This window comes from Mycteria americana, chromosome 7 (assembly GCF_035582795.1).
Source record: "Mycteria americana isolate JAX WOST 10 ecotype Jacksonville Zoo and Gardens chromosome 7, USCA_MyAme_1.0, whole genome shotgun sequence".
In the NCBI taxonomy this organism is placed as follows: Eukaryota; Metazoa; Chordata; class Aves; order Ciconiiformes; family Ciconiidae; genus Mycteria; species Mycteria americana.
In genome coordinates this window covers 52,268,038-52,290,973 of record NC_134371.1, presented here as the reverse complement: position 1 = coordinate 52,290,973, position 22,936 = coordinate 52,268,038, and the positions used below count along the sequence as shown (strand labels likewise).

At 40.4% G+C, this 22,936-nt stretch overlaps 1 protein-coding gene across 9 annotated transcripts in view; it reads right to left on the bottom strand.

Moving 5' to 3' along the window:
- The window catches only part of KYAT3 (kynurenine aminotransferase 3), a 37,087-nt gene extending 14,232 nt beyond the window's left edge, over positions 1-22,855 (bottom strand). The window contains exons 1-5 of one of the 9 annotated variants that reach the window (XM_075508443.1): positions 10,911-11,163; positions 8,069-8,113; positions 5,993-6,119; positions 2,715-2,773; positions 1,346-1,490 (exon numbers count right to left, since the gene is read on the bottom strand). In XM_075508443.1, the coding sequence (XP_075364558.1) occupies positions 1,346-1,490; positions 2,715-2,773; positions 5,993-6,091 (303 nt within the window). In that variant the 5' untranslated portion in view covers positions 6,092-6,119; positions 8,069-8,113; positions 10,911-11,163. Of the gene's footprint in view, positions 1-1,345; positions 1,491-2,714; positions 2,774-5,992; positions 6,120-8,068; positions 8,114-10,488; positions 10,742-10,910; positions 11,165-11,185; positions 11,244-22,597 lie in introns of those variants that run through there. The other 8 variants (XM_075508449.1, XM_075508444.1, XM_075508442.1 and 5 more) reach the window with 8 other exon arrangements.
- Positions 22,856-22,936: the final 81 nt, after the last annotated feature.

The following is a 22,936-nucleotide window of genomic DNA, read 5'->3' as shown; positions in this document are numbered from 1 at the left end:
CTTTTTTCTGTTCTTGCCAGGGCCCTGAGTGCAGTAATAGGCCTTAATGGCCCTGACCAGCCTCACCTGGGGCTTCTACCCAGAGCTGTGCCCCTGGTCCAGGGGCTCCATTTAAGTGCTATGCAGGAGGGTTGCTGGTCTGCAATTCAGTTACAGCCATGCCTGTACCTGGCCATAGACCCAGCCCCTACCTGTTGATCCCGGCCCCTACCTGTGGACTGATTCTGTGGCTTCACCTTAGACCTGCCTTGTCACCCTGGACCTGCCCAGTGATCGCTGGGTTATGTCTAACCATGGTTAGCATTGCTGGGCCTGACCTGTGGCTTGACTTCCTGGCTTGACCTCAGGCCCACCTCACCACCGCAAGCTTGCCTGGTGATTTGGGCTGACCTCAGCCACCATCTCTGGGCCTGCCCTGCTCAGGTCCTGTGAGACTGGGCCCTGGCTAGTGAGGCCTCCGCCCTGCTCGCTGTGATAGCTTCTCCTTTAGGGGAGCTGCTGGCCACTGCTGCTCCCTGTCAGTTCTAATGTGTGCAGATTCTCAGAGAATAAGCAAAAAGTTATGTTGGAACATAATGCACAATGATGCCACAACTACCAAAGCAATTGCTGACCTACCAGTCTATACAATGTTTTTCTATCACTGTTGCATAACGTGGTCATCTAGAAAAATATTAGACAGACTCCTTAGGGTCTTTTAGCGATCCTGACACGTGATTCTCAGTTGGGCAATATGGTTTATCTTTGCCACAAAATATAAGACAAACCAAACAAGGAAGTGGTCATACTAAACAGTAATAGTCCACTTGAATATCCTGCCTTGGACAACGATAAACGCCACACACTCACACCAAGCTCATGACATAAGCTCTACAAGCCACCTTACAGAATGGGTGGTGACTATCTTCAGGGGCAAAGACTTACTGTTTTCATCACTTCCTAATCTCCACTGAAATCTACTAAATGTTATGGGTGAATCTTTTCTTGATCCTAGAGACGCTGTCTCAACTGGTATCAAGTATTTCTTTCTCATTCTACCATTATCCTATCTGATTCATGTTTACACTTACCAAAATCAGAGGTAAACATATAATTTACACTCTTTAAACTGTGAATTGACTCTTCAAAGACAATCTGTCCCACATTTTGCTCTAGCTGAAGGATTCTGCCTTGAAGAAGTCTACACAGAGGATGTTCATTAGTAACAGATAAGGCTACTAGATAAACTTAATTTGGGACATAACAGTATGACCTACAGATAAAACTGATTTAAAGCAAAGTCAATTTTTTTCCCCCGTGGCATGTTCTCCACTAAACTTGGGTCCTCAAGTTCCACAGTACTTACAAAGCCTCGTGTGTACTGGTTCAGTCTGTCAACTGCCGCTGCCTTTGCCAGCTCTTCCTTAACATAGCTGGGAGGGCATATATCAGGAAGGCCCTGACCAAGATTAACAATTGAGGGATCTGCTGCCACCTTTGTAAATTCAACCCTAAAGGGAAAAAACATCTTAAAGTTAACATACCAGATAAAAATTATCTTTTCCTTCATTAGCGTTAAAAGGCAAAAAAAAGTATTTCACACTGCCAGATTCACAGCTGTGGAAACAGGTTTAAGTAGAGTGCTCCCATGGAGAGGTGGGGGCTGGGACAATGATAAGTAACCACAAGAGTCAGAGGGAACCCAATAAAAGGTTGACTTTCTGCATCCACTGATTAACTTTTCTGCCAGCAGAACTGTGCTCAGATGTGCACATGCACAAACACACAGTAACTCTGGATATAGGCAGAAATGGAACACTACCCTCTTTGCAAAATGAAGTAGACCGAATTAGAACAGGCACATTAAATGATTTAAAGGCTACATTCTGTCAAGTCAAGGTGTCATTTAAACTATCCACTCACCTCAGAGTGCTGTAATTTTTTTTTGTGATTTTAAGCAACAGACTGTTTCAGGCTGTTCATTAACTTTTCCTAGTAGCCTGGGAGATACAAATGTTAGGATTCTTGAACATTTTTTTTCCTCCCTTCACAGGTACACTTTGCCTTTTACCCTTTTCTCACTACCCAAATGTTAACAAGATTTAAAAAAAAAAAAAAAAACAACCAAACAAAACAAAAAAAACCCACATAGCATCACAGTTCTGTCAAAAATGAATACAAATTGCTAAAAATGAGTTTGAGGCTGGATGACCAAAACACTATGTATACACATATATATACATACAACTAATGTAAGCCCAAAACAATGTTTTCACCAACTAACAAAATCCCGTATTTACCAGTGATGGCAATATTGCTTTGAGACCAATTTAATACCCAGAAAAAAGTGTATTAAAAATAATGAGCTAAATTATAAAGACAAGTATAATGGCTTTAAAAAGAAATCTGACTCATTTGGTAAACAGAAATCAAGTGTAATTGAAATACATTACTCAACAAAATTAATATTTAAATTTGAAAGTCAGCTATACTACCATGCCCGAGTTATACTTGTCTTATGTGATTTACTAGATGAAGAGAAGCCCAAGCCTAATATTTAAAGCTCAAGAATAAGAATTAATTCACAACTTTAACAGAATTTGGTTCATTGCTCCTAAGCAAGTGCGAAATATATTTTAGCATAGATAGCAAATGCTATGTACCTTCTTATTGGCAAGAAAATATATCAGCCAAAGATATTTTCTGAAATTTGCAGATATTTTTCTTTTACTTACCACACATTGCTATCAAGGCCTTCAATTCGTCTTGTGTTTTTGTGTCTGAAGGCCATTGTCTGCAAGATCAAAATATACAGACAGAAGGGTTTTGTTAAGAAAGACAAAGTACTATATTGTTGGATTCTGCATGACAAACTTTCCTTCATGCTTTCTCAAATATACCACTGCCAGCTGAATTCAGTAGTTACACAAAATTATAGACATGTTCTTTTATTAAAGCTTCTATAATAGCTTGAATTCAGACTAACAAGAAAATACACAAAAATGTCCTAAATTCTCATTCATCATTATCTAAAGCCACTGAACTTTCAGCAAGGATGGAGCAGGGGCATAATTTAGCTCAATAGCTTTAAAAGATGACCTAAAAAGAAAAGAATAGGGTACATACATTCTTTTTCTTTTCTATGATATACTAACAACTTAAAGACTGTGTTATTTCTGGTCCAATTCCTGCTCAATCCCGTTTGGAAAGCGTGCATTTTCTGTGTAATTTTATTTGTTAAATTGATGGGTAAGAGGAAAATAGCAAAGACATTTCCTATTTTCATTCAGACTTTTAAAACTTTAAAGTATTTACTTACAACACAGCAAAACCACATTAGAACATGGTTTTGCTGTATATTCAGACCTTCAATTAAGGTCTTGGAAAACTGCTTTAGAACAGACTTTCAATGAGTACTCTCTATAAAAGCACAGAAAACTTTATTGATAGTTGTGGTATTTTTAAGCTAAAAAGAGAAAAGAAAGTTAGGGGAAAAAACCACATTTATTTCTATGTGCAAACAAAAAAGTGCAAGCCCATTTCTATCTTTGTAAACCAGCTTGATACTGGAAACTACATAGTCCCTCAGTATTCCAGACACTCCTGTTTCTTTGAGTCAGACTACTGATTTTAATGACTTTTACCACGGCTAGCTATTGTTATTGTCTGAAAGATTCAAAAACCATACTCTAGCTACCATACTGTGAGAAGAAAATGTCTGTGTTACCATTACACTCCAAGGTTCAACTTTGAAGCAATGGGAATGACTCATAGTAGAAATATTATGCAGGCACATGTTTGCACTCAACCTGTTTACAGTAATGAAGCTACCATAAACATAATGATTTGAAGAATGGGAAGCTATAAAATTAAACAGATACTTCTCTGCTCATATGTCTTCTCTACAGATCTGATTCTGACCTCATCTATGAGACACAAACACCAGAGGAATCAAGCACAGGACACCTTTTATTTGTCCTCAGGAAGAAAACCATTAAGATAACTAGACAGGTGAAGTTGTACTTCTTGACACAGAACATACACCATAGTTAAGAAGGAGTTCTGACTAGGTAATCCATACTGCATCTATTTAAAAACACACATATGGTTTAGAAGATGAATCCAATTTTACAGTGTATGTCTTGGTAAATATGATTAATATTTGGCTGTACTATATCTTATACTATATATAGTATTAGTACAGTATAGGCTGTACTAAGTTATACAAATAACACAGATACTACTTAGACTGAGCCACACACACACATCTTTTTTCACATGCTAGACTAATTCTCGTACTATAAGGAATAAGAAGTCTCATCTTCAATCTTTCCAGTTAATAATGAGAATTCTGTATGCTGCCATGGGTAAATTTGGTCCATTGACCAAAACAATTGAAATTGTTTCAATTTGCTAAAAGCTAAGGGCTTATCAACTGCAGGACTTCTGTAATTAACTATAATGTAAATCTTAATTGCATTAAGTAACCTTCCCTAGCTAAAAATGTATTGACAAGTAAAATAAGCCTTCACCTTACAGCTCTCATACTATTTTAACTTTAAATATTTAATGATTCAAATCTTCCTATTTATATTTTCTTGTGCCTTGAAACTAGTTTTAAAACAGAATAGCTGGACCTACATTCGTTTTCAGGTTTTCACAGATTCATCTAACAGTGGGGTTCAGGTCCACCTTATTACTTTGAGAAAGCCAATCAATTAACTGACATTTTTAAATGATACCTTAAGTATTGTTCTTTCTTCCAGAAGGTCATGAGAATTCTTAAGACTCTTTTTTGTTTTAGCCCAGTTATGTCATCACTTGATAATCTTCAAGCCAATTCTAGGTGCAGGGCTAGGATTTCCATGAGTTTAAGATCGGTGTTAAGCAGGAGAGGCATGTCCTCATCAAGCTCTAACTCTGACCTCCTGCTTTCCCTAACACTCTCTATCAGGGCAAGCACCTGACAGAAAGTCAGGTGCTGCTCGTATTTATCTTCCTTCCTAATACAAAGAAACTTGTGATTAAATTGAATGGTAATATGTTTAATAAAGATAGAAGCAAATACTTTTACATGGTGCATAATTAAATTGTGGAATTCAATGTCAAAAGCTACAACTGAAGCCAAGATCTAAGAAAATTCAAAAAAAACCCAGGATTAGATTTCAGCATGTTTAGTGAGAATATCCTGCTCCATTAAATAGCATACAAATACTTACAGCATATGAAAAACTGACTCGGGCAAAAGCTGACCTTCAAAGTGGCTTGCATGCCACTTCGGGCAAAATATGTACAACTGTCCAGTATAATGGTTTGAACATCTGTTTTGAAGTATCTGACATGTGCCTTGGTTGACCCAAGTTGCTGACTAGATGAACTCCTGTTCTGACCTGGGAACACAATTTACATTCCAGTGTTCTATCTGCAATGCAGAGTGTGACCTCCAACCACCTACCATGTTGCAAAGCTCTATTTTCTCTCAACAAAACTGGAAGACTTAAAATGAAGTTACACAATCTTATAAGCAGTTAAGCTCAGAAATTGATAAGATTCTGTATAAAATTAAGTTTGAGGTACTTATATACCCCTTGTTATTGCAGCATCAAGAAGCACCACTACTCTCATTTCATTAAAGGAAAACTGAGATACAAAGAAATTAATTGACTTACCAAAAGCCTGTGATAAAGCTGGGATTGAACCTGTCTCCTGTATCTCAAGCTCTAGTGCCCTAACAACTAGGCAATCCTTCTAGCCTGATATGTGCTAGATGTGACTTTAAAGACTGAAAAGGATACACAAAGCAATAATGGCCAAATTCTGTTATGCTAGTGTGGTTAAATATTTGACTGATTCAAATATCTTATTTTGTTCTTGATATTAAATGTTTGGATCAATGTACCAAGAAAGAAAGAAAACACAGCTAATGCATATATATTGGCAACATTGCAAAATTAGTGCGTCTCTAAAATATTGCACAAAACAGTTTTATCTATGAAGCTGAAGGAATACTTACTGCAGAGGCTGAAAGTTTGATGGATCTGGAAAGCAAATCTGTTCGTAGTCGGTATGTTCTAATGCCAAGGCAACAGAAGCTTCGTGAAGCAAAAAGCATGCCTGCATAATAAATGACCTGAAAAAAACTTACAGATTCCAGGAATGAGTTTCTACACATCACTAAGCAATTTTAAAAGATAAGATCCCTTTCTCTTCCCTTCAGTGATTTTGTTTCATTGAAATAAATTCTAGTAAATTATTACCTTATCACATTTGTAAGCATAGAGGATGAAACTTTTTAACTGACAGGGCTGCAAAGTGTTTCTGAACGTCATCTAGAAGGAAGGTTCCCTCTATTTGACAGCACTGATGATCTTTTCCTTGAATGAAAATTAAGACTAAATGCAATTCAACGTTCAAAGTCTCTGTTAGAATTGTTGTGAAAATGTGTATGTGTAATAAAAATTGCTATTACAATTGCCAATTTAGACAGAATAGAAAAAGAGTCAAAATTTTTAAAAGTCACACAGCTTTAAAACTGGTCTTCATTTTCAAGTGTTTCAAATCAGGTATTCTGAAACAGATAGTTAAGATCACCAGTCACACTGGAGAAGCAGGCCTAAGCACTTTATATAACTATACTAAGTTTTGCCACAGTGACTTGGCAAACATCAGATATCTACCATGGCAGAAAACAGACAGCTAGAAAGGACGTTCTGTGTGGAGTAACAGATCATTCACTGACTAGAGAAAATGTGCCCTGTTAATCAATAACTATAAAAAAGAAATAAGAGCTGGTACTTCAGGCAACTACTTCCAGAATATATTTTTAAATATATATATTGGATGACATTGTCAAAATGACTGGTATGTGTAAAACAAAAACGTAACCCATAGACCTATGTCAGAAACACAGCAGCCACAGTAGTATAATTATTAACTTTGTTTTCCATAGTTTACTCATTAAAGAATAGATAACCCCTGCTTCTCCCCAGACTTTGCTACTTGAAAAGGGGAAGAAAACAAAAAAGAAAGAAAAAACTATACTATTTGTATTAGAAACAAAGGAATGCCATTGCCTGTTCAAACAATACCATACAAGCCTTGCAGATAGAAGTAGAGAAGGTGTTTCAATATCAAAGTAAAATATCATTTTTCATTAAGAAGAATGGATTTAGTCCAACAAGAAAGTGTTCTTTACACTTTCAATGTAAACTAATAGAAAAGGTCAATCAATACTTCCTTTTAATGATGCTTCATTGAATGAGTTAAGTTTTAAAAGTATGTTGATTTTGCTTTTCCCTTATTCCAGTTCTACAAACTCAGTCTCATTTGTGAAATTAGGGTCTTTCTCACACAGTACTGAGTTGTAGCTAACTCAATTAGACCCTCAAAAATATGCGTGTAATCCCATTGCATTTAGCAATCTGCAAGTATACAATTCATTGACGCTTCCTTTATAAGAAGAAACACCGGCAATTGCCTCAACTCTGCTGGCCTGAGGGCTAGCAAAAATAAACAGCAATTAAATCTTAGACACTAGTCAGCAGATACGCTGAAAGACACAAAAGAAATGTATCTGTTTAAAAAGACCTGTAACTACATTTTAAGTTACTTTTAATAACAGCACTTGGCATATTTGACATAATCTTCGATAATAACTACATGAAATCAAAAAGATTGTGAAGGCCTCTATTTCTCTCTTTGTGTATGCTTACAAAAACTATTTATCTAACATACTGATACTATCTATCTTAAAATGCGACTATAACAATAGTGCTATTCTCCCAGGGTCAGACCAGAGACAGGATTACTCTTGCAGCACACTGCGAACACTTGCAGTAGTTAGCACAGAGGGACAAACATGCATATCTTTGCCTGTTTCATTTTGTGTTGAGGAGTAGCAAAATTAAATAAAAAACTTGCAAAACTTACATGCAAAACTAACTTGCAACTTTTCTAAGAAAAATTATTAACAGCTGTAAATATTTCTAGCATTAGTGCCATGCTGCACTGAAAGTGTGGTATTTGACAAGCCATTATTTGACACAAGGCAATCATACAAAAACACAACATAGCATGAGGAGCTGGAGACCTGTATCACTGTGGCATGGTCAGTCTCTGCAAGTACCTGAAATGCCTGAAGTAAAAAATGATACCCACCTTTAACACCACAGAAATGTAGAAATTGTGAAAACTTTATGAGGAACATAGTGGAAACAATACTTTGCTGAACAGCCTCAGTAAGGAAAGTCAAGGCACTAGCATGTAACATTTGTCCCACTGCATTTCAATCTTTGTGACACTTTCCCAGCAAATGCTGAACAGCATTTCTTCAGACTCAAGAGCACTCAGAGACAAGACTACTGGCCACTAAATAGGAAAGCCTCTTATAAAATACTTTTATGACTTTTTTTCTTTCTAAAAATACCTCTTCTATCTTCTGCAACACTAAATACTCCCATTTAAGCTAGTGTAGGAAGGCAAAGGCCTCCTTAATATAACCAGACACTCTCCCACACTGATCTCAAAAAAATGCAAGACCTACTCTTTTTCTTTTCTTTCCCAAACACACACATTCTCACTATAATTGTATATGGCATGTTAATACATATCACAGGCTCAAGAGAATTATTTACTGTTACTTTTAGGATGAGTGCACACTTAATTATTACCTCTGTATGTGTTTTGGCAATGACCTAGTATGTATAAGACATCAATGAGATGTTTTATAATGTCCTAAGGTAAGGTTTTCTCATCAAGACAGAGAGTTGCTTCCAGCTCAGGAAAGTTACACAGTAGTAGGCATCTACAGAGGTATTGAAAACCCTGTTTCAACTCTCCTAAAAATTTGTAAGGTTCTTCAAACACAGAAAGTGCACTGGTCTTTGTGGGGGAATAAAAAGGTATTGATTTTTTCTTTCTTAGTCTTATTAATGTCTCTCTGTTCAATCTTGGAGCCAGGCCCTGGCTTTTTGGCCAAGAGTCATGTCTGTTAAGCTCAGAAATTAACAGTTAGGAATACTTTTCATCCCATTCTAATTTTCAGTGCTCTGAAGCATTCATGCTTTAACTCATAGTCAGTCCTCCTGGAATTCAGGCTTGCATACTCATAGAGAAAACTTCAGAAAAAGAACATATTAGGGGAAAAAAAGGATAACGAATGACTACTCCTGCAGCTTCCTATTTTTTTAGGGGAGTGAGAAGCAAGGAAGGCTACCAGAAAGGTCAACACAGTAAATGTTTTTTAGTGGGGCTGGGAGGAAGACACATTCTGGTTGTTAATCTGGTTTAAACTCAGATTTGGTGATTTAAACTAGACTGGAAGATATAGTTAGACTTTGTAATGGAAACCCTATGAATACATCTGTTTACTAACAGTCATTTAGCTCGTGCTGTGCTCTATAATCACTCCAGCACAGACACAACCTCTGAGTTGCAGGCTCTTCTGCTCCCTTCACAACAGCTACCCAGCCTCCTGGTCATACAGTACCCTGACCTCAGATGCTGCTGTACCACAGGGGTGTTTTATGAAAAGTTATATGTTTGTAATGAATTTTTTTTTTCTGTTTGAAACTAAAGGCCAAATGCTGCTGCCCCTTCATTTCTGAGCTTCAGTTATACTACCTCTATAAAAACAATGCCTCTCAGCTTGAAAGACTTATGGTCAGACCCCTTAAGCTGCTGCATTTTTTCCATGTAACAAGTAGTCTCATTTTACTGTGCAGTCTCAGTGACAAAAGTCACTAGAAACACTGCAAGCCCATCAGCCACCACAATAATGTAAATATCCCTGTTATATTTGTTTTGTGTTTAATATTTGTGGGATATGCAAACCTGGAAAATGTTACATCTCAGCCAAACTTTGTGAAGCCTTTGAAAGACTGTCCTCTTCGTATGCATCAAGAGGATGAAAGCTTTAGAGAAAGAAAGGGTGCCATCTTACCGAGGCCTCTCCAAAACTTTTTTTCCTACCATCTAAGAGTAACAAATGACATGTCAAGCCAAGAGAACTGTTGCTAAAATTGCTGGACTCAGGGAAGTTGGGTATTCTTATGAAGGGCACTGAACTTAAAAACTGCTGTACTGTAAAAGATTTGTTGTGGTAGTGTAGTCAATCAGGAGCCGGTGGAAGGCCAGGACTTACGTAAAGTTGGTAAGGGGGATTCAGACTGGAACGTGGAATGTCTAATCAAAAATTATCGTCCTTGGGAGTGAAACACATCCTGGAGAAATATGTAAGCTAATTAAGATGTTTTGGGAAGAGTCTGAAGCTACTAGCAGAAGTGTGATAAGAAGTACCCTCATGTGAACTATCCTCGTTATAATACTAAAAGTCACACCCCTTGAGCTGGAGACCCCAGCCCAAGCAGAGACCCCTCACCTTTGAGCATGCGCAGAATATTAAAGTAGTACCATAGCTTTAAGATTGAGACAAGAAAATGTAGACCAACAGAAAACCGCTTTGCATAATTACTTATGCATATGTATAATTAGATTGTATAAATATTGTACCTGCATGAACTAGCTGTGTGCTAGCTTTGTGAGATTACCACCTAGCACCTGGTTTTGCACAAAACCAGAAATAAATTGATATCTCGGCTCTGTGTGTGTATTGGGTGTTGCACAACTGAGTAACGAACTCCGTTTGTGAGACAACAGTAGTCAAAATTTTGTTATTTCTTCTTCCATAATCTACATGGAATGGAGAAAACTGAGCATGGAGAAATAAATTTTGCAATATGGAATGAGGAGAGGGATAAGGGGGGGGGGGAGGTGTCTTACTTTTTTCCCCTCAAATAGCAGCTTTGCCATTTAGCCACTTTATATGGCGCTTATGCTTTCACAGACGCCCTCTACCCACGCATATTTTCAACCTGAAGCACTCCGCGTTTGCAGCACAAAGTCTGAAAGGCCAGAAACTGCCGGGCACTTACCCCGCCCTCACCGACAGGCCCCGCGTTCAGCAAAGGGGAGGGAGCCGACCGGCCACGGGCCGCCTCCGCCCATTACCACTCCGCATTTCCCGGGCCCGCGGTACAGGCTCCCGGCCGCTCTGAAGGCCAACAAACACGGCCACCCGCCACCCCCAGCTCCGGCTGGGTGCTGGCGAGGCCCAGCCCGCCCCGAGGCCGCTTCCCCCGCAGGCCCTCGGCGGAGACAGGCCCCGAGGGCGCGGCCTCCACCCCCTGCCCGCGCCACCGCAACTCACCGCCCCAGCGCCGCCTACCCCCGGCCGCCGCGCTCCCGCCCGCCAAGGGAGGTGCGGAGCCGCAGGGCGGAGCTAGGCGCCCGCCTGCCCCGCCACCGCCCTGAAGGGGCGGGGGGTGCCCGTCTCCCCCGCGCCCGCGGGCGCTCCCTCGCGGCGCCTCAGGGGAAGGGGCGGGAGAGCCCTGAGGCAACCCTGAGGCTCCCCCGCCTCCACGGCTGCCCCAGGGGGTAGAGAGGGCCCTTCCCTCATCGCCCGCCCGGGGCAGGGCACCGACTGGGCTGCGAGCGGCCGAGAGCGTAAAGCTGCGTGGCCCGAGATCGGTGAAGTCCAGCGCCGCATCCGGAGCGGGAGGGCGGGCGGGAACGGGCTGTCCATAGCGGATTTCCCGCGGGCGCCTCCTCGCCGGTGCCCCCGAGCCGCCGGGGATGTGAGGAGCGGGAAGCGGGCGATGGCATCGGTGGGCACGGCCTGGAGAATGCGGCGGGAAGGCAGCGCGCCCTGCCACGGGCTGTGGGGCCTCACTCCTGAGGGCAGGTGACCCGCCAAAGTGCAACGTTAGTCATTGTACCGAGGCAGCCGACTGAGGTGGCACTGCGCAAAGGTCTCGGCGGTACGCCATGCGGGTGAAAGGCTGCTGCTAGGTGAGAGGTCTGCTCGCAAAGTAAGGCACAGCAACTTGGCCGAACGTTTTAGAAATGTCTCCTGATTTCCAAGTTCTAGTGGATTTTTTTGTCAGACTTGAATTATGATTTTTCTGATCTCTTCGTGCTCAAATACTTCTTGATACGGAGCTACACACATGCATATACGTAGCATCTCCCAAGCAACATAAAAATTGGTGCTCAGTGTGAACTGGGCTAACTTGTTACCTTCTTAGGTCTGTCTTTCTGGAAGGAATGAAGTGTCAAAATCGTTAACAATCATCTCATACCTAAGTTAACCCCTTATCAGGAAAAGAATGGGGTTTTCCAGATTTCTAAAGGTATTCCACAAAGTCACAGTGTTTGCATTTCTAAGGTCCCTTCACAACCAGCACAAGCAGAGACTTACTCCATTTGTAAATGAAAAAGTTCCCTTTAATCAGCACCTCATCATCACTAAATTTGATTATTCAGTTAGAAAAAAACCCCATATATTTGAAATGTCTTTGCAACCTATTTTTGCTGCTTTTGTAAATCTTTACAAAACTGGTTTGCTTTAATATCAACATTACTGTACAGAGGTTGTACAACTCCAATTGATTTTCTATGCTAAGTAACATTGTGATCTTAATATCCAGTATCTCAAACCACTGCAGAGCTGAAAGAACCTCACAAATTAGATTTTTACTGGGGCCTGGCATGACGTTACGTGTCAAATGCATTTCTTGTTCTAAAATGTCCAGTAATACAGATAAATCTTTTAAAAACAACTGTATGAGACAATAAGAAAACACTTTCTATAGCAAGTCTTCATTGTTTTCTTCTAAATGTTGATGCTAGAAAGAGGTCTAGTGTATCAATAATAATCACAAAGAGATGGATTAGCAGGCAGAATGCAGATATTATCAAGTGCGATAGATACATCCACTACTTGGATATCATTATGTGTTGTGTTATATATGTAATCATCATATATATTAATATAAAATGAAAGAGTGAAAGCTGATTGAAGAAACCCAGCATCCTAGAACAAACTAGAACATCTCTACTTGGATGTAGAAATACTCTGACAAAACCAGAATAAAATAGCAAAATTAAGAAATTAGTCCCAGCTATTATTTTTTATCCTAAATAAGACGCACAAAGAACTTAACACTTTATTCCTTTTTTCTGTCATGCTTTTTGAGAATTCTCGTGCTCTCAAACGCGCTGCTCCTGTTGGCAGAGAGGACCTCTCCAGGCATCCACCGGAGGGCAGCAGATCCCAACCCTTGCCATGTCACAAGGCGGTTCAAAAAGTAAAAAGAAACTTTAGCCTTCCGTTGGCCGTTCGTCACATTGATGCCCATATTTTTCACAGAATATGGTGTACAAAGCAGACATCACGGGGAAATCCGCAATGTTATATTTTCCGGGCTTCTGCACGACACCACTACTCTAGGTCCGTGATACAGATAGTGCTGAAGGGATGTTGTTAAGATACTGCTGCTTCATCCTCAGCTGATGAAACAAGCACTGTTTGAGTCCTTACCCTGTTAAGGGACGCTCAGTGTTTACCAGATCAACTGAGATAGTGAAGAATAAAGGCAGTTTTAAAGTCTCATCTGTCCCAACTGGCTCTGACATTGCATCGCCTGCAAGACACCTGATTATGTGACTCCTGTTGGTAAAACAGAATCTTATGAGCACGTGAGTTAATAGGATCCACTGCAGTTTAACTAACATGGCAAAGGCAATATTGTCTGCTCTATTACTTACAATTCTACAGCATCTGGTGCAACGGTTTGGATTTAAATTTCAGCTGAAGTAATATGAAAAACATGTAACAGGTCCAATTTATGCAACAATCAAAGTCTGCTGCAGTGATGGACCACTATGAAAATTCTAGTTGCTACCTATTCTCAGTAGCATTTTTTTCAAGTTCTCCCCCAAAATTCACAATTTAATTTCTTTAACTTAATGGTATTTTGTGCTTTAAGCAGGAAAGGCTCACTTTGTATATCAGTCAGAAGGTCTTGGAGGAGGCCTGTCTCAACAGTGTTAGAGAAACTGATTGGGCAGTTCAGCCTTGCCACACTTTCAGCAGTGTGAAGGGCCAAAACTTCTGTTTCAAAGATTGCTAACTTAAAAGGATTTTCCGAGTTCTGGCACAGCAGGGAAAACAGGAATGCTGACATCTGAACCTAATGATAAAGTCAAGTCTTTTGAATTCAGCATTCAACAGTATTCTTAAAATCGGTCCTGAATCCCAGGACTCAGCTAAAGTAATAAATTTAGGTATGGTAAGGTATTTGCTTTTTCAAATTTATCTTTCATACTTAGAAGTAATATTTATTTCCAAATTTAAAATAAGTAATTTTCCCAGCACCCACATTAAGCTTTTCTGGCTTTTTTTAAGCACTCCGAGTATCTTATACTGACTTTCAGTTTAGAAGCATCTCACTCACTTTGTAAATGCACAGTAATGCATCCTGAATTAATGATAAAAGTCTTGCATGGCTGGTCTAACCGCTTAACACATTTTCATTCATTAGAAGTAAGAATAAGTGCATTTTTAGGCTAATTTCTTTTAATATAATCCAGCTCCGTCTTATTTGTAAAGTAGCAATGGTAGTCAGGAATCTCTACACTTCAAAACAGATTAGTGAGAGGCAGTTCAACTGAAGAGGAGAAAATTACTTGGCAGAACTTGCATGCACAAATCACGCTATTAACAGTCCATAGAAAATCAGCTGACCAGCTCTGTTTTGTCAGTTGGAGTTTTCTACTCTAGCTGCAGTAGATAAGACTCTAATGAACATATCTTGGTCAAATCAAAGTAGAGATGAAAACCATAAAATTTAGATCAGCTTTCCCATGGGATATAGCCAGTACTTTCCAAAGTGGTATTATGCATGTTATAAAAATTAAGCCTTACATGTGGCAGTTCAAAAAGGCACATATGTGTTGTAATTTCCTTTTTATATGAATTTAGGGCCCCAAGGATTTTTTGTCAAGAGGGAAAAATACTAAATTACTGATGGGACATATAAGTCTTTGACACAGTCTTGTTTACTAACAAGCAATGGATGAAAGCCTGTTTTTCTGATCACAAAAGCAACTGGGCAGCAGATGAGAGAATTTCTTTGCTCACAATTCCTCTTCTTAATATCTTCTTCTATTCCTTTTCTTCCTCGGAACTGCACAACTATGCTGTGCTAACAGTCCTGCTTCTCAAGCAAAAGCACAGGAAGACATGCTGATGTCTGCAGCAGTTCAGTGTCTGGTCCTGTACTCACGCCTGTGCAATAGGTGAGGCAGGACACCCACACACCTCTTAGCCATGGATAATTTTGAGTGTCCCGGGTGGGAAGTATCATCCTTAGCCCCAGCCCATAGCCATGCTGCCACTTCACACTCTGTCATGTTGTGGCTGTAAGCCCTGTTCAAGAAAAATAGTATGAATCTTGTCTTTTGCAAGTATTTATTAAAGAGATGTTCTGAGAAATGAGTGTGACATCTTAAATACAGTGTATGATAATACAGATTAAGAAATACAGCCCAAATATCTCGCAGGCCTAACTTTATTCCTAAAGGCTGAGTCCAGCCAGCATCTGGATTGGGGAAGAGGACGTGGCTATCTGACTGCTCCCACACTGCGTGACTAACACTGGATTGCATCAAAGGAGTGTAGGAAGCTGGAAATACTTCAGTGAGAATTTCCTATATTACTCACAGTATGCAGTATTAAACAAATGCATAGGACTTTTCAGTCATTTGGGGTGAACTGTATGACTCGTGTCTAACTACATTTTTTTATGATTAAACAACCCAAATATGTGCCAAGGAACTCCTCATATGAGGCTGTGCTGTACGCGTTTATTATTTACTTTGATTCTCGTTCAAAAATAATGACTTTTTCTTTTCTTTGCCTGGTAGGCTGCACTGTAACAATTTACTTATCAGATAGTAGCTACTGTGTATACTTGGCACTATTTTAAAAAAGGTATCATAGCCAATTAGTTTGATCCTGGAGTTCAGATTATATTGGCTTTATTGCCTCTAAAGATCTAATCTTAGCAGGTGCTGAGAGCACTCCAATTTTAAATGACCTCATACATTTTGTACGTCTCAAGAAACTTGAATGTAACTGCAGAGTGAAGCAGGTGGTGGATAACTCTAGCATTCCTTAGCGGTATCCATAAACAAATGAATATTCATTTATTTGGATATTGTTCATACTGCCAAGGCTGATTTTAAATTATGTCTCTGTATCTTTGACTTCTTTATAAAATTATATATTTTTATGTTGTGACGGTTTGTGGACAAAAGTGCCTTTTTTTTGCCTGTGGAATCAAGCCATTAATAATGAAAATGGATATGACAATGGAAGTATTTTCTGACAGATTCCAGAGGTGCCTTCTTTGTATTTAAATTTGGGTAGAGATACTTTGGTATAATAGACATTTTTGTCTTATTTTTCCCATGTTCTCTAGAAAACAGAAGGCAAATTTCTGCTTGAGATGTAGCAGCGGCATGTTTTATTATGGATTCCTCAAGCTACCAGAAAGTGATTCTGTAACATTTTTGCTGACAGGGGCTACAAGTAGTATGGAACTGATGTTTTCACCTTCTGGAGGGATATTGGGAATAAATTTTTCAGATAAATCACTGGCCAGCCTCAAACTACACATTAGGAAAGAAGACTGAAGAGAATGAGAAAAAAAGGTCCAGAATGGAAGTGTGCTGAAAGACAAATAAATTGCCTTTGGTCTTTTGATCTAACAACTTCCCTGAGCATCTGAGCCTGCAAGGTACAGAGCAGATCCTGCTTTATTGTAAGGGCAAGTCAAATGGGAAAGAGCTTATACTGGTTGATCCCAAACTGGGTCTTTAAAAACGATGCAGATTAAAGAAGCCCTGTAACCAAAAGTGTTTGCACTGATCAGGTAAATTTTGGTAGCACCAAACTGGGGAGCGACATCACACATAAACCAAACTGCTTGCAGTTCTGAGGGAGCAGCAACTTCTGGTGAAAAAATAGCTGGGGACTATAATCAGCAACAGGATATTATCTGAAGGGGATGACCCTCTTGAGCTGTCTCAGTTGAAATCAGGGCTGCATCTCTGCAGCCTAACGAGTAAAGCAAGAGTGATTACATAAAACAACACAGTAAGTAGTTTCCTACTGGAGGACTTCTGATTTTTACTGTGTTAACCTCCACAGCAAATGTAAAGTTGTCTCCAGACAAGTGCTGAATTGACTAGAAATGCAAGACTTTGCAAAAGTGCTGAGCAAATAGAAGCTGGCGTTAATGAAATATTTACTAGGTGTAAAATTCTTTCAGCTCTGTGCAAGGTGAGTGAAATGTAAAAAATAAGATCGCATAAGTGAAAGAAAGACCTAGGACACTTATGAGAAGCCAGGGTCTGCATAAGAATACATTGAAGTGTATTTCCTCTGTTTTCTGCAGAAAATTATGTGATACAGAGTTTCAAGTGCTGGATTCTTAATTGAATTTTTATGACTTGTATTTGTAATACTAGAACTGTACAGTGGAGTCAAAGCATTTGTGAACAACAGGAGTGAATGGTATCGGAATCCCAAAGCACTAAAAATATTTTTTTTTTGTTAGTAGCATTCTAGCAGACATGCATCAGTTATTAGTAATGCACTATGAAGCATCATGTGTGAGCTGCTAATGGCTGTAGGGCTACTAGAGCCAACAAACATTTATTTTGTGTTGAAAGCTCTTAGGAAACCAATACTCATCTTTAGTTGCTCTGTCTACTTGGAGTCCACCTTAGAAGTTTTCTTGGAAAGTCTCAGACAAAGACTTCACAATTAGTCAATAAGAATAAGATGCAAGGAACACCAGGAGGCAAGAATGCAATACCATCTAAAAGAAGCAGAGAGTAACCCTTATTCTTTAGCATTTAAAAACCTGGTGATGACTAGAAAACATCCTGCTTAGAAAGGCATTGCTTATGCCACCTTATCTTGTATATTTTTTTTTAATTTCCTTTCCCTATTGCTGTTACTCAGGACATCTCCTTGACCCTAACATTCTGGTTTCTTCTTATAGATGAAAATAAACCTTTTATTTCCTCTCCAAACTCTTTGAAAACTTTTTTTCATGAGAAATATTTCTTATATGATCTTTTCTAACTAGACCTTCAGTGTGCTTAGCGCAGGCTTTGTTCTGAACACAAATCAGGAACCACCTATTGTGTAATCACCTGTTTCCTGTCTTCTAATGAAGGTTTATTCTGGTTAACGTCAGTATAGCTTTCAGCACTGTTACCTGTTCTAACTTTTAACATTGAGCAACACTTTGATCCAATCTTTTGACAGGTTTTCTGTGGAGCATCTCTGTCTCCCTTTTCAAAGTAAATTTCTCTGAGTGGGAATATTGTTCTAGGATTATATCTGTATTTTCTACTCCCCTTCCCCCATCTTTAGCTTATTCGCCGTCTTCCTGTGTTTTGAAGTCCACCAGAAGCCTTCATTCAGCAGAGTATGTGAACAGAATCTTTGTTCAGCAAAGTGCTTAATTATGTCTTTCAGTCGTGTTTGTACAAGTGAGTTAGGAGCACAAGCAGTACTGCACTGGGACTAGTTCCTCTCCTTGTGGAGAGCAAGAATTAAGCACAATCTTACTGATTTACCTCTGCAATTATCTCTCCTCTTCCTCTTAACACTCCCCCTCCCCCAGTTGTGGACAGTATTCCAACAACTGTATGACTCGAATGCAAGACAGCTGTATCTGAAAATGGTAGTTTCCATCAAAATTACATTTCCTGAAAATGTCATACTCTGGTTATTGCTAGCAGTTTGGAACAGATGGCCAGATAGGAAGTGCAGCGCTCAATTAAAATTCACTGTAGCACTGTTCTTGGTTTCCATTAGAGTCACAAAAAGTATGGCCAATGTTTCTCGCTCTTAAAAAAAATAATCTTTTTTCTGTTATACCCTGTATACACACTCTACAAAGAAATGCCTGTTGGTCTGAGTAAAAGATGTTTTTAAATATTGACTTAATTTTATCTGGCATGAGGCTTCAGTTGACACTTGAGTTGTCAATTAAAATCAGCACAGTCTGTGTAGAGAAGGTCTTTGCAGACAACAGATCTATATATATCTTTTGTCTGCAAAGTGAGGTTCATGCTAACAACCCTATATACTGTACATTTCTGTTGGTTTTTTTTTTTTCAGACTGCCTGCACTGTAATGGGCCAAAAATTTGTTAACATGCTGCTGTCGCTTTGCCTGCACTCATTTCCTCACAGGTAGACACAGAGAATAGGTAGCAGCACAGAACAGAGAAAGAAGAAGAACATGCTGTCTTCTCAAATGTCCTGTTTCGCAGGATGGCGTATATATGGTGTTGTTCTTGGGATACCCTGTGAGCTTGATGCTTTTTCACTGAAGTACATCAAGCCATCTCCTACTCTGAACAACTGTAGTGCAGCTCAAGAGCTAATGTGTCACGATTTTGGAGTGAATATGAAATGGCAGGCCCTAAGACTCCTAATTTTAGCAATATCTACAGCTTTGAGGTACTCCGCTCTTGAGCAGAAACTAAATTGATATTCCTGTCCAGTTGATGCTGGATTAAACTTTTAGGGTTATCATATTCATTTGATAAATGTAGAAGACCTTTGCTAGTTTCTTACTGTCCAAAGCTGTCTGGAAGGAGCAGGGGTCTTGCCTGAGCGAGAGGCAGGGGATTTGGGCAGGTCCCTCCAGTGCAGGCAGAGCTGTGACTGCCCGCAGATCCAGCAGAGGGAAGTGTTGTTCTAAAATACCCACCCGCAGTGAGAGCCTTTTTTGTTAACTGCACCAGGAAATCGACGACCTGGAGCGTGCGTAGCATGGGATTTATACATTCTCAGAAGGAGACAAAGAAGCTTTAGCGAACGCCAGAGAGAGCAAGTGTGATAATAATCAGGATGTGCCAGGGACTGAAATTAAATTATATGGAGAACTATGAAGCTTACACGTTTTTTTATTCTCTTCAGGAGAATAAATGGCAGTGTGGCATTTTAGAGGTTAAAGGGTTATGATCCGCTGGTTCATGCTTCAGCTAACCACGAAGCTGTAGCCTTTCATATCAAAAGATGGGATCTTGAGAAACAGACGGTCAGAAATGCACTTGGTGATCACAAGGCAAGTTGTCACAGGGTGCTTTATTCGAAGGACTGGCTCAGCTTCAGGTAACTGCTGCCAAAGCGATTGCCAATCAAGATGCTGTTGCTCCTGCAACTCGAAGCACTACTGGAGGGCTAAAAGACAAGTGTAATATCACCTCTCTGATATTAAAAAGAATGTTCAATAGGAAATATTTGAAAGTGAAATTTTGACTATAAATATTATCCTCTTAAATATACAGGACTCTGCTATATAGCTTTCCCTTTCTTACTACATGACATTTCCCAAAATTGTACAAGTGAAGGGTTTGAAGTAGATGTTGAGGACATCCATTAGTCACACTGAGCATAACATTTGAAACTGTTACTTCTTTTGAGATTCAAAGCTGCTTTCGTAACATCTAAATATCAAGTTAAAAAAGATCAGGGGATGGCATGATGTGTGAAATGAAACTCAACTTTCCCTGGATTGCCAAGCTGTTGTTTTTCAGTATCTTATAAATGGCTGTGACAAACAATTAGAAAGGGTGTTAGAGCTTGAAGAACATTTTCCAGATAATGTTGCTTGAAAAAGACTGGAAGAAATTCATCCTAAAATAATTGCACTAGGATAACCCCAAAGATGCACTTGATCTGCTAGGTATACAGTCAGGAGCTGCACAGTTAAAAAGAGCATTGTTTTTGAGTAGGTGGTTAACAAAATACTCCCTTTGCTCAGATATCATCACTCAAAGATTTGTGGGGTGTGATTGGTGAGTTCAGTGCCCCCCTTGTGTTTCCCCGGGAGCTACTCAGTGGCAGAGTAAATAAGAACCAAACCTAGAAAGTTGGGTTGCAATCTTTTGCTCAAGTAATTATGAACCTTATGACCATTAACTTAATTTCTGACTTAATTCAATACTTTTCCTTTCATTTTTAGCACAAATAGTTCTTGGTTTTATAATTTAATTAAACATTAATTTGTCTTCCTAGCCTATTGCTGACAAAAAGAAAATGCGGCAGATCCCGGAGGCAGGCTTCATTTTGAGTTAGTAGAAAGAAAGATTGTAGAATAAGATGTACTTTTGTTTATTTTGCTCACAGAAAGGGCAAATAGTTCCAGTAAGGTAAAATGGATGAAATAATTCCTCAGGGAAACCCTAATAGAGCAGAAGGTTTGTCCTGATGATGGAAATCAAGATACAGTCAGCTAAGGAGGTGGCAGGTCATGAGACAAAAGGGAATTGGTCTCCTGGAAAGACTGCTGGCCTGCTGGCTGCTGTTTACCAAACCTCACCAGCGACTCTTGGAGCAGTAATTGCAGCCAATGCCACACTATTGTCATCTTGGTGATGGCAATAGCGGCTTCTCTGAGGTTAGATTACTATCAAAGTACATCACCCTAAGTAGAAATTATCAGCCTAAAACAAATACAAAACAAATACATCCTTTACTACGCTACCAATATGACTGCAACTAGTGAAACAAACTTTTTTTTTTTTACAACATACATGTTTGCATTAGTGTTTCTATGTGTTTGGATTAAAAAGCAAGCTTCACTTTTTGTAATTAGTTTTAATTCTGGCTCAACTGCAATGTTTATGCTGTTATGCTTATAAGTATGTTGTATTTTAATGGCTCTTTTAAGTTGAAACTAATAATGATAGCTAAATGTGTACTGAATACAGTTTGCAAATTGTTATATTTGCAAAATTCAGTGTCTGTGCTGTTTAAATGAAGGGGGATTTTGTACAGCTGTGAAGAAAAGGATTTTGGTGTTTTATGGAGGAAAAGCAGTATTTTGCAAATAGACTCTTTTCCCATGAAACTGGTGACTAGACAAACAATAAACATTACTATAGCAGAGCGAGTGTAAGGAGTATAATTATATTGTAAATTGAATTTTGAATAGATTCTTGCAATGGAGTTGCTAAGAATGAAAATATGGCAGGAAAATTACTTGAGTAGCTTGGGCTGTTTGTATGACTAAGAGGAGGCAGACACAGCCCGTTTGCCCCAGTTATTTGCAGAAATCTAGGTAGGAACCAAAATTTTCTTCCAGGCTTTCACGCGTTTAGCCAGCAGAATCAGCCCCTTCAGACATTTGGAGGAGGGAGCTGCTCTGGCCGCTGGAGAAGGAGGAAGTGAAGTAGGAGAGTCAAATGAGTCTGTGCTTCATTTTTTTTAAAACATTGTGTATATTTGTGAACTTTTTTATATTGTTACCGGGTTTTCACTGGAACTGAAGAGCCATAGAAGGTCTTGCCATGCAGTAATAGGGACTGTAATGCAGTCTGTCCCTTGCAAAAAGGGGCGTGGACGTTGGATGTACCTGGCCCCAGTAACGAGACTACCCTTGCTGCAGAACGGATCCAGCGGCAGTGCAGCTGGTGGGGTGCAGCAGGGCTGTACGCTTACTCCGAAGGTAACCGCGCGGCAGCATTCCCGAATACCCCCGGTCGTGCTTTCCTCGGCCAGACGAGCCCCGCTCCTTCCGCTCGCCCCCGCGGGGGCTGGGTTCATCCCCTCCCGCTGCCCGCGCAGCCGCCCCCGGGACCCGCACCCCTTCCCCCGGGCCGGCGCTCGGACCCAGCCGAGGCCTCCGGTGCCCAGAAAACCGCGCGCCCTCTGTCAGGTTGAATTGCCTCTTTGCAAGCGTCACCTTCTGTAATCGCTATTTTTTAATCGCCGGCGATGACTGCCTTCTCACTTCTTCCACCTCCTCCCGCTTCCGAGCTGCTCGATTTGTTTAAATGTCGGCACCGAGGGGGCGGCTGCTGCCTGCGGCTCTGCGCGGCCGCTGCCCCGGCGCCGGGGGGCTCTCAGCCTGGCGGGTGTCCCCGCCGCGGGCACGGCCGCGGTGCCGGCAGCGCCCCCCGCCCCCGGCGGCGGTGCGGGAGGGCCCCTCCCGCCAGGTGCCCCCGCAGGTGAGCGCCGCGGGGAGGGGAGGGAGGGGAGGGAGGGGACCGGGCGCGGCGGGGCGCTTTTGTCCGCCGCAGCC